The sequence below is a fragment of the Xiphophorus couchianus genome, chromosome 3 (assembly GCF_001444195.1).
Source record: "Xiphophorus couchianus chromosome 3, X_couchianus-1.0, whole genome shotgun sequence".
Lineage (NCBI taxonomy): Eukaryota > Metazoa > Chordata > Actinopteri > Cyprinodontiformes > Poeciliidae > Xiphophorus > Xiphophorus couchianus.
This window is the reverse complement of record NC_040230.1, coordinates 18191403-18200803: the sequence shown is the minus strand read 5'-3', so window position 1 is coordinate 18200803 and position 9401 is coordinate 18191403. Positions and strand designations below refer to the sequence as shown.

The window sequence follows — 9401 nt, the reverse complement described above, 5'->3', positions numbered from 1 at the left end:
AAGAGACACCAGATCCAATAATGCAGATGACCTGAAGACCTTCAAAGCAACCTGGGTTTACGTTGCATCTCAGCAGTACCACAGGCTGATTTTATCTGTGCCACATTTCCTTGATGCACTAATTCATGCAAAAGGCCCAATGAAGTATTGAATGCATAGAAATGAACATAATTTTAAGAAGAATTACATTTTAAAGCCTGATTTTAAAATATAATATTTTATTTATCTTATGTAACATTCTAGTTTTCTGGGATACTTTATTTGGGATTTTCATTATCCATAAGCTAAAAGAATCCAAATGTCAAAATAAACCATACTTTAACATATTTTACTCAATGTAATGTAACTCTTTATTACATATGTTTCCTTTTTTGAAATAACTGAAAAGAAATATTGAACTTTTTTAGATATGTAGCCCACGTGACGTGTTCCAATGAAATACACCAAAAGTGACTTTTTAACTAGTTTTAAAGCATGAAACGTTAGTGCTGATCATTTGAAATATGAAGCCTCCAGTATAAACTTTGCTGGGACATTTTACAATAGTGCTCTCTTTCTCTCTAGTAGAACAGAGTACGCTTTTCTCTGTTTATGACCTGCGAGAAAAAAACAAAAACCATTCCTCTCTTCTGGTAGCCCTTCTACAAGAATGCATCCAGCTAGTTCTTGCCATATCTTCCCAACAGATGTCATTTCTTGTGCAGCATCTATCAACTACTAAAGCTGCTGTAGGACTGGCCTAAGAGGACAATCCTGGAGTTCTGCGCCTGAGTGCTTGCTAAGTAAAAAGAAAAAATGTTTTTGTTTTTGTTCTTGACACGTCAAGTAAAAGAACAAATTCCTCTATTCTTGCAGATGAACATATTGGCCTCAACTTATATGTCCATGCCTGTGTTGTAAATACATTCTTGCTGAGATCTGATATCTCAGGGCTATATAACCTACACCTTAGATAATGTCTTAAATCTCCAAAGTTACTCACAACATTTTGTGCTTTAGACTAAAAACAAAGCAGTCATGTGTTCTAAATGTCCTCAGGTGGGGACTGTTCAAGTATCAAACAATAAAAATACAGAAAAGCTTGCTCCAAAGTGTAAAAATATAAATTAAATTAAACAAAATTTTCAAACCATGATTATATTTGACAGTTTACCTGCTATTTTATTCTAATATAAATCCAGAAATTTGCACTACAAACCTTTTCAGCAAGAACTGTTCAGGTTCTGATAATACAATAGACATAGCCCATCAATTTCAATGCGTTTTGATGTCTGCATCAGTGCTGTGGATGAGAAGGGAAGTCAGTGGGAGAGGGGAGCATGATGTCCATCCACAACTCCTGGATTTGGAGCAGCAGTACAAGAATTGCGTTTGGACAATCAACACCAGACTCCCTGTCAAGCTTAGGATGAACAGGAAGGATGTCAGAGTTGTTCCACTTTACCAGATAGCTGACCAAATTGAGACAGATGCGGAAATGAAATTATTATGAAATATCTATGCATTTTTAAAGGTTTCTTTTTGGCATTTAAAAAGCACAGTCCAAAATAGTTTGCTTTGTTTGAAAATAAACAGAGGCAGGATTTAAAATTTTAACAGTATGATTAATTTACAACTTCATAGAAAAAACTTTTTTTTTTTTTTAAATCCAATACTTACATTTTCTATTAAAAATGCAGGGATAATAGTCCAAAGCCAGAAGACATTTAAATACTAGACTCTGTATTGAATTGGTCTGCCGTCTATCCTGCGGCCATCCTCAGCGGCTGCCCGTTCAGTTTGTCTTTCAGTACCTTCTTTTCTATCACTTCCCTACTAGCCATCTCATTTCATGCAAGACTGGGGTTTCCTAAGAGACAGGGGTTCAATGGAGACAATCTGCTTTTCTTCAATTAACATTGAGAGCAACAGAAGGAAAAAGCAGGGAGAAGGGCAAACTCAGAGGAAGGGCAAAATGAAAGGTGGGTTATTTTAATTTATGGAGATTCTATCATTTTTGGGATATTTTTCTTGTATTAATTAATTTAATTATTTGTAACTTTCAAACACAGAAAGTAATTTAATATTTCATGACATTTCTTAGAGTCCAAATTTTTCATTTTTTTTTAAATTTAACAATATTCATTTTCAATTGTAATGCAGGTCTTACATTTATTTATTTATTTTTGATATTATATTGAACCCAGTTGAGATAAATAATATCTAACCATGATCTACAAAAATTCAAAAGGAGTGACCAGTGACTTTGCATGGTGAAAAGAACACAAAAGGGTGTGGCGTGGGAATGTCCTCAGGGGTCAGGAGTGACGGTGGAAGGGTCAGAGGTCAGAGGCAGCTGGACAGCACACAAGAGGAGATGATGGTGAGAAGTGGAGGAGAGGGAGAAGTCCAAGACTGAAAGACTGGACCCAGAGCGACATTAACATTGAACACATGGGAGGCTCACTGACCACTGAATATTTTGAGAGAGGATAATCTGAAGTTTAATGGTGCATAATAATTGAGAAGTGACAATACTTTCTTTGCATGTGCAAAATGACTTACAGCAGGTGTGTTGCCTTTAACAGTAAGAAGTCATTATACAAACCAATTCAACAAATGTACTTCAATATTGCTGTGTTTTACTAAATACTGATACTATTCCATTATGCTACTTTGACAATACCTTTGGTAAAGCTTATGAAAAATATTAGAAAATATCAAAACTCCTTGTTGTTATCACCAAGGAAATGTTGTTGGCTGGTGATTTAAGCTATCCTTTATTTATTTATTTTTTTTCACATTTTGTCACAAGTTAACCTTAAACTTCAATATACTGTATTTTGTTGTGATTTTATGTGATAGACCAATATCAAGTAGTGCAACTGTAAAATGGAAATTGAATTTTGGAAAAGAGAGCTAGAGAAAAAGCACACCACACTTTCCACATTTTTATTTGCAAAGACATTTCACTTTTCCTCCATCTAACAAATATTGTTTGCAACAGTCTAATAAAAAATAATCAAACAAGTCTTTGCTGCAATGTGACAAAATATAAGTGAAAGAAGCATAAATACTTTTGCAAGGAACTACATGTGACCATTTAGTCATAACCTACAAATGTAGAGTGGTTACACAGTACAGAGCACAAAGTGTGGAATGTTGTGCACGGTTTTTTACGCCACACCTTCTGTGATCTCTTTGATTGCTTCCGACACATGCCAGCATTAAATTACAGACAGGTTCAGCTGGTACGTTGAGTCACTTAAAAAAAAAAAATCAAGGAAGTCTGTAACGTTATAAAAATAAACATTTACTAACACAAATACAACTATTTTTTTCATTAGCAGTAAAAAGAAAGGTCATATTTTGTAACTGAAACATAAAAGCTGTGAAAAAGGTCACTGATAAAAAAAAGTGCAAAGTACTTAAAAATATTATTTTCTTTGTTATAATAGCTCTGAGTAATTTTCTGTGTACTTATGGTGTATCGGTACACTTTGCTTTCTCTGTAAGCACTCCCGAGGGCCAGTCCCTTGACTTTGATTTCAAGCAGACGCTCTTGACAGCCAGGCCAGGAGGTCAATATGCAGATTTTCACCCCTGTACAAGAGGTATAGCGCCAATCAATTTTCTCACATTACTCTTGCTACATATCTCTGTGAATCTGCACACCCATACAACATACAGTGTGTTCATATTAATTTAGAATTAGACATGAACAATAGCAGAGGATGCTGTATTTCACCTAAAGTCATGCAAGTCATAATACCGTGTTTGTAGTTCAGAAATATTAAATGTTTGGTGTTTAACATCTTAAACACTTCGCAAAAATGCAATTCCGAACCAGCTTCATGACAATTTCATCACTGTTCTTACTGAACGTGTCACTGGCAATCCACTCTCAGTTACCACAGGTCTGGCAGATGAAATTTAGTTCCTGCGTTTCTGGCAAACCGACCCACTGCTGCCTCCCTGTGGCCTCAATGGCTCCACTCTCACCACACTGAGTTGCCCTTTCTGGTCCTTCTCCTGGCTGCCAGTTCTGGTAACAGCCTGCGTTCGAGCTGGTCCAGAACCAAAAATTAAAGTTACAAGTGTAGCGTAAGCCAAGCCACACATGAGGGGATGTAGAGCTTCTTGCCTTCTCAGCCACTTTGTTTTGAATGTCTTTATTGGTAATCTGAACTAGGTCGACATAATGCTCCCTGCAGAAGCTCAAAGCCGAAATCCATGTCATATTTTTCTGGATTAATATCATGCCGTCTTCTGGAAAATATAAAATATGGAATCAGATTTTGGCAAAGTAAAATTATAGGCACATGGGTTTGTGAAACATACCTGAATAAAAACTGCTGACAGTCGACATCGGAGTTGGTGATTGTGTTGTTGTTTGGATTGATGTTCCGGTCTGAAGTGTTGGTGTGAAAACACTGTTTGTTGTTATATTCACAGTAGTGTTTCGGGGTGGTTGTTTTGGTGTTACTTCTGTACTGTTCAGCTGAGGGATTGTAGGATGTGAAACAACCTCTGTGGTGTTAAGAGCAGTTGGTCCAGCATCTGTTAATGGTGCTGGTGTGGTAAGATTTTGTGGTGGTGCTGTTGATGTAATCATTGGCATTTCTATATTTGTACTGTTAAGATTACTGGTTATGGGATTTGAAACAACCTCAGTACTGTCAGATGTCAATCCAGTGGCAGTTGATAGTGTTGATGTGCTAACATTTTGGAGTGATGGCGTTAGTGTCATTGTTGGCATTTCTGTGCTTGTGTTGTTGAGCTCAGTAATTATAGAATGTGAAACAACCTCTGTGGTGTTAGATAGATTTGGTCCAGTGCCAGTTGTAGGGGTTGGGGTAGTAACATTTTGGGCCTGTTGTGTTGTTGACATTGTGGGCAGTTCTGTGCTTGTATTGTTAAACTCAGTGATGGTGGGGTGTGAAACAACCTCAGTGGTGTTAGATGTAATCAGTTCAGTGATTGTTGATAGCCCTTGGGTTATATTATTTTGCTGCAGTGTTGTTGTTGTTGTCATAGTTGGCATTTCAGTACTTGCATTGTTGAGCTCAGTGGTTATGGGATGTGAACCAACCTTTGTGGTGTTAAAAGTAGTTGGTCCAGTGATAGTTCTTGGTGCTGGGTTGGTAGCATTTTCAGGCATTTCAGACGATGTTATTGTTGCCATTTCTTCATTTGTACTGGTAAGTTGAGTGACCGTGGGATATGTAACAAACTCTGTTGTTGTAGATGTAATCGATCTAGTGCCAGTTGTTGGTGCTGGCATGGTGTCATTTTGCTGCAGGGGTGTTAGTGTCATTGTTGGGATTTCTGTACTTGTGTTGTCAAGCTCACTGGTTATGGGATGTGAAACAACCTCTGTGTGGGTAGATGTAGTCAGTCTAGTAACAGTTGATGGTGCTGGGGTGGTAATATTTTGGGGTGGTTGTATTGGTGCCATTGTTGGTATTTTTGTACTTGTATTATTGGATTTTGTGGTGATGGGATGTGAAATAACTTCTGTGGTGTTAGATGTAGTACGTCCAATGGTAATTGATGGTACTGGGGTGGTAGCATTTTGAGGTGGAGGTGTTGTCATTGTATATATTGTATATGCAGTCAGTCCAGATATAGTTGATGGTTCTGTAGTGGTAGCATTAGTAATCTGCTGTTCAGTGGAAACCAAAGTGGAATTAAAAGTTGTTGTACCCGCTTGAGATGAAATAAGTGAAGGAGTTTCCATGTTAGTTGATGCAGGGTATGTAGTTAGGTTCTGTGTAGTTTGTAAGCTGGTGGTTGTTGGATCTGTTGCTGTAAAGGTATGGATAGATAGATGGATGATGTCGATTTGTTCTGTTTTGAGGAAGATTTAAACAACTGCTCATTCAAACTTTAACAGAATTTAAATAACAACTTTCCTCAAATATTACAAAGAAAAAAAATAACATACCTGTCCCACAAATGACACTGTTTCCGTTATTGCAGTTCTGACTGGACCACGTTCCATTGTTTCCTAAGTCAGCTGTAACACAGTTTCCATTGCTACCATAGCGGGGTTCATTGGTATCCCAAAAGCGGAATGATGAGTTACTGCCACCCGACCATGTCCATGGGTCTTTGAAAAGGCCAATCCACAACTTTTCAGAAGTGGATATGTTGCGGACTGCTTTATTTTCCTCTGTTGAGTGTATAGTAACCAGATCAGATGAAAGGTTCCAGCAATAACCGCGAGCATCCCTCCATGATTTCTTAGTCTGAACAAAGATGTAAGTGCGGACATCCCCGACACCTGGAAAAAAAAAGAAGACATTGATGCTTTGAATGTGTTATACACTCATCACTCATTTCCAAGTGCATCAAGTGATAACTGGGAACATCATTGTAAAGTTTTATTATTATTCATTATTCCATTATCTTAACTTTAAAAAAGTACAATTTATATATAGGAACAAATTATTATACGCAAAGCATATGATCATTATACGATAATTATATGATGATTATACATTACAGCTTAAGAGAGCCCAAAATGTAGTTTTTCCAGACACTAATGTAACAGGAGACCGATAATAAAGATGCTTAGTGCAGTAAGATTATGTTATGGCCCACACAATCACTTGACATTTGTCGAGAACTGCCTGACAACAACAGATAGCCATTGATGCCTTGCACAAGGAGGTTGGGTGTGAAAAGGTAATTTCTAAAGAAATCAGAAGTGTTCACAGAAAATGTAATAAAAAATGGGTGAAAGGACAAAGTCTGGTAAAGGATGGTGTGCAAACAACTGGAATAATGTCAGCCTTAAGTGCTTTGGGAAGCAGTCACCATTCAAGAGTTTCAAGGAAATTTGCTGTGGACTTAAGCTGGAGTTAGTGTTTACAGACATGTCCAGGACAAGAACTTCAATTGTCATTACTTATGTTTAGGTACTCCTGAATCCTAGACTTTAATAATGGTCTTATCTGGACTAAGGAGAAAAAAGGACACAACTGTTACTCCATTGTTCAAAGTCCTCTTTTCAGGTGACTAATGTGTTTCTTCTTATTTGACAAATTAAAGCCAAGAATCTAAAAGAAATATGAATAGGTCCACAATTCAAGTTGCTAGAAGTTCAGTGTAAAGTCAGTACTTGGTGATGATTTGAGTATCTGTGTCATCTACTAGTGTTGATCCATTGTATTTTATCAAGTCAAAAATCATTGCAACCATTGATTAGGAATTATTTGAGCTTGCTTCCCTCTGCTGAAAAAAACTAGGGAAATACAGAATTCAGTTTCTAGCAAAACATGGTACACACTGCCAAAACTTGCTTTAATGACCCAGGATTGCTTGACTCGCCTGAATTGAATCAAATAGAGAATCAAAGGAGTATTGTCAAGAAGAAGAAGAGAGACACCAGACCCAAGAATGCAGATGAACAGTTATTATTAGACCTGGATTTCTTTAAACTTCCAGCAGTGCCACAGGCTAATTGTCTCCATGTCACATCACAGTTGATATGTACTACAAAAGATTAATAAAGTACTACAAAAGAGAGAAGTTAAGTAAACATAAAACAGAATAATAATATAAAAATAATAATATGAAAACATAACTCGTAAAATAAACTCATAAGTAAATGAACCTAGAGAATAATTTTTCTAACAACAGTGATGAAGTAATTCATGCTAAAGAAACCGTGAACAGGTACTCAGTGAAAGTACTGTACAGTATGTGAACACACTTTTCAGAAGCTTTATTGGTCTTATGTTATATTCAGATTGTCTGAGAAACTGATTTTTGTTTTTTTTTACCAACTGTAATCCTTAGACATCAATATCAACAAATAAGCGCTGAAATATATCACTCTGTGCATAATGAATCTAATGAATATATGAGGCCATGTCCACTTGGAGACGATTTTAGGTGCATCTGAAAACATGTTTTGTCATTTAAGCTGTGTGTCCACACTGATGCAGCATCTTGTGAGACTGGAAACAATCATCTTTGATACTAAGTTCCAGAATGGATAAATTTCAATGTCGGTTTTATGTCTCCATGAGGCAATATGAGACACTTTGTTTGTTTGTTGATGCCTTTGTTCCATCTCTTTATCTATTCCACATGTGCCTGTCTCTCACAAATAACAGACGTGGTGCCTTTTGGTGCCTTTTTATTGTCTTTGTATGGCAGTGTTTTAGCGCCACCAGCATGTCAGTGTCAGTAGGGATGCATTCTGTCATGTGGAGACACTTTTTTTTTTTCAAAAACGTTTACAAAAATTCACCATGCTCATCTATATGTGTTCAGGGCCTGATTTTCATTTTTTAAAATTTAATTAACGGATTTAAAATTACTTATATCAACATCATTTGAGATTGAGACTTTACCATCACCTACCTTGGCAAACAAAGCTCTCTGGAGTTCCACAGTCCTTTTCAAGCCACATTCCATTTTGATTCATTACTGCACATGCTTCTTGTTTCTTATCCTGTGGTTCTCCAGAATCCCAATTTAAAAAGCTTGTTCCTTGATCAGACCCAGTCCAGTGCCAAATCCACAGGTTTCCAAGCTCCAGTCCTATCCAAATGTTACTAGCAGTTGGCAAAACTAAATTGATCATGATATTGACTTCGGCTAAACTGTAAACAGTGGCTACATCAGTACTCATGTTTCTACAGTAAGTCCTTGCCTTGTCATACTTCATCTTCTCAGTCGTTAGCTGAAAGCCTGAAGATTCCAGTGGGGACATGAAAATCACTGTGAAGAGTTAAACAATAACTTTTAAACCGAGCAACAATCATAAAAAACTGTATAATTTGTACATTTGCATTGTTGTTATTAGAAAAGGTCTGCATCAATATGACTACTTCTTCAATATTAATATCCTAATTACCACATATTCTCTACCAGGAAAGCAACAAACAAAACATGTTTTGTACTAACCTGAGGTAATAATTAAAACCATAGTTGAAGTCCTTCTAGTTATTAGCCATATTTCAGTCATGATGAACGTTCACTTGGGTAAAAAGATCAAGTAAATAATGTCGGAATATAACCATATGCTGCTCCTATCAAAGGGTTCTGGCATGCAGCTTTAAGCAGCAAAGTGTCCATAGTAAGAATGCCACCTGGTGTGTAAAAAGATACTTCTCCAGGAACTACTTGAAGCAAAGCAGTTTGTCAAGTTCCTTCATTCTCTTATACATACAGTGGTATGTGGTTTGTTGAGATGAAACAACGCCTTTTTCTGGCATTAGATGCATAATTATTATAAACGGAAATTAACGTATTAACAGATAAAAAGACGGAAAATATTTTAAAGCAACATGTCACATTTGGCACTATTTTGTGTTAAGTAATTACAAGCTTCTGTTTACATTTTAAAAAGTAAAGTATGTTTTAACAGGAAATTGCATGGAAAATTGAACCCCAAATTACATACT

The 9401-nt window shown here is 36.6% G+C and overlaps 1 protein-coding gene across 3 annotated transcripts; it reads right to left on the bottom strand.

Annotated features, from left to right (window-relative positions):
• Window positions 1-3427: 3427 nt before the first annotated feature.
• On the bottom strand, window positions 3428-9135 carry LOC114142312 (mucin-5AC-like). 3 transcript variants are annotated; one of them, XM_028013530.1, is made up of 5 exons: window positions 8902-9135; window positions 8356-8715; window positions 5927-6265; window positions 4321-5829; window positions 3428-4248 (listed from the first exon to the last, which is right to left on the bottom strand). In XM_028013530.1, exons 1-5 carry the CDS (start codon window positions 8960-8962, stop codon window positions 3884-3886), a joined length of 2634 nt encoding a protein of 877 aa, XP_027869331.1. In that variant the 5' UTR covers window positions 8963-9135; the 3' UTR covers window positions 3428-3883. The 3 variants fall into 3 exon arrangements, with proteins under 3 accessions (XP_027869331.1, XP_027869332.1, XP_027869333.1); XM_028013531.1 differs by having other exon boundaries at window positions 3428-4245; XM_028013532.1 differs by having other exon boundaries at window positions 4321-5787.
• Window positions 9136-9401: the final 266 nt, after the last annotated feature.

Excerpts from the sequence above, each read along its gene's own strand:
- LOC114142312 (XM_028013530.1), bottom strand. The coding sequence starts at position 8,962 with ATGACTGAAATATGGCTAATAACTAGAAGGACTTCAACTATGGTTTTA. Across the intron at positions 8,716-8,901 it reads GGTTTTAATTATTACCTCAG|TGATTTTCATGTCCCCACTG; the intron begins GTTAGTACAAAA and ends AACTCTTCACAG. Across the intron at positions 5,830-5,926 it reads CAGTGTCATTTGTGGGACAG|AACAAATCGACATCATCCAT; the intron begins GTATGTTATTTT and ends TCCTCAAAACAG.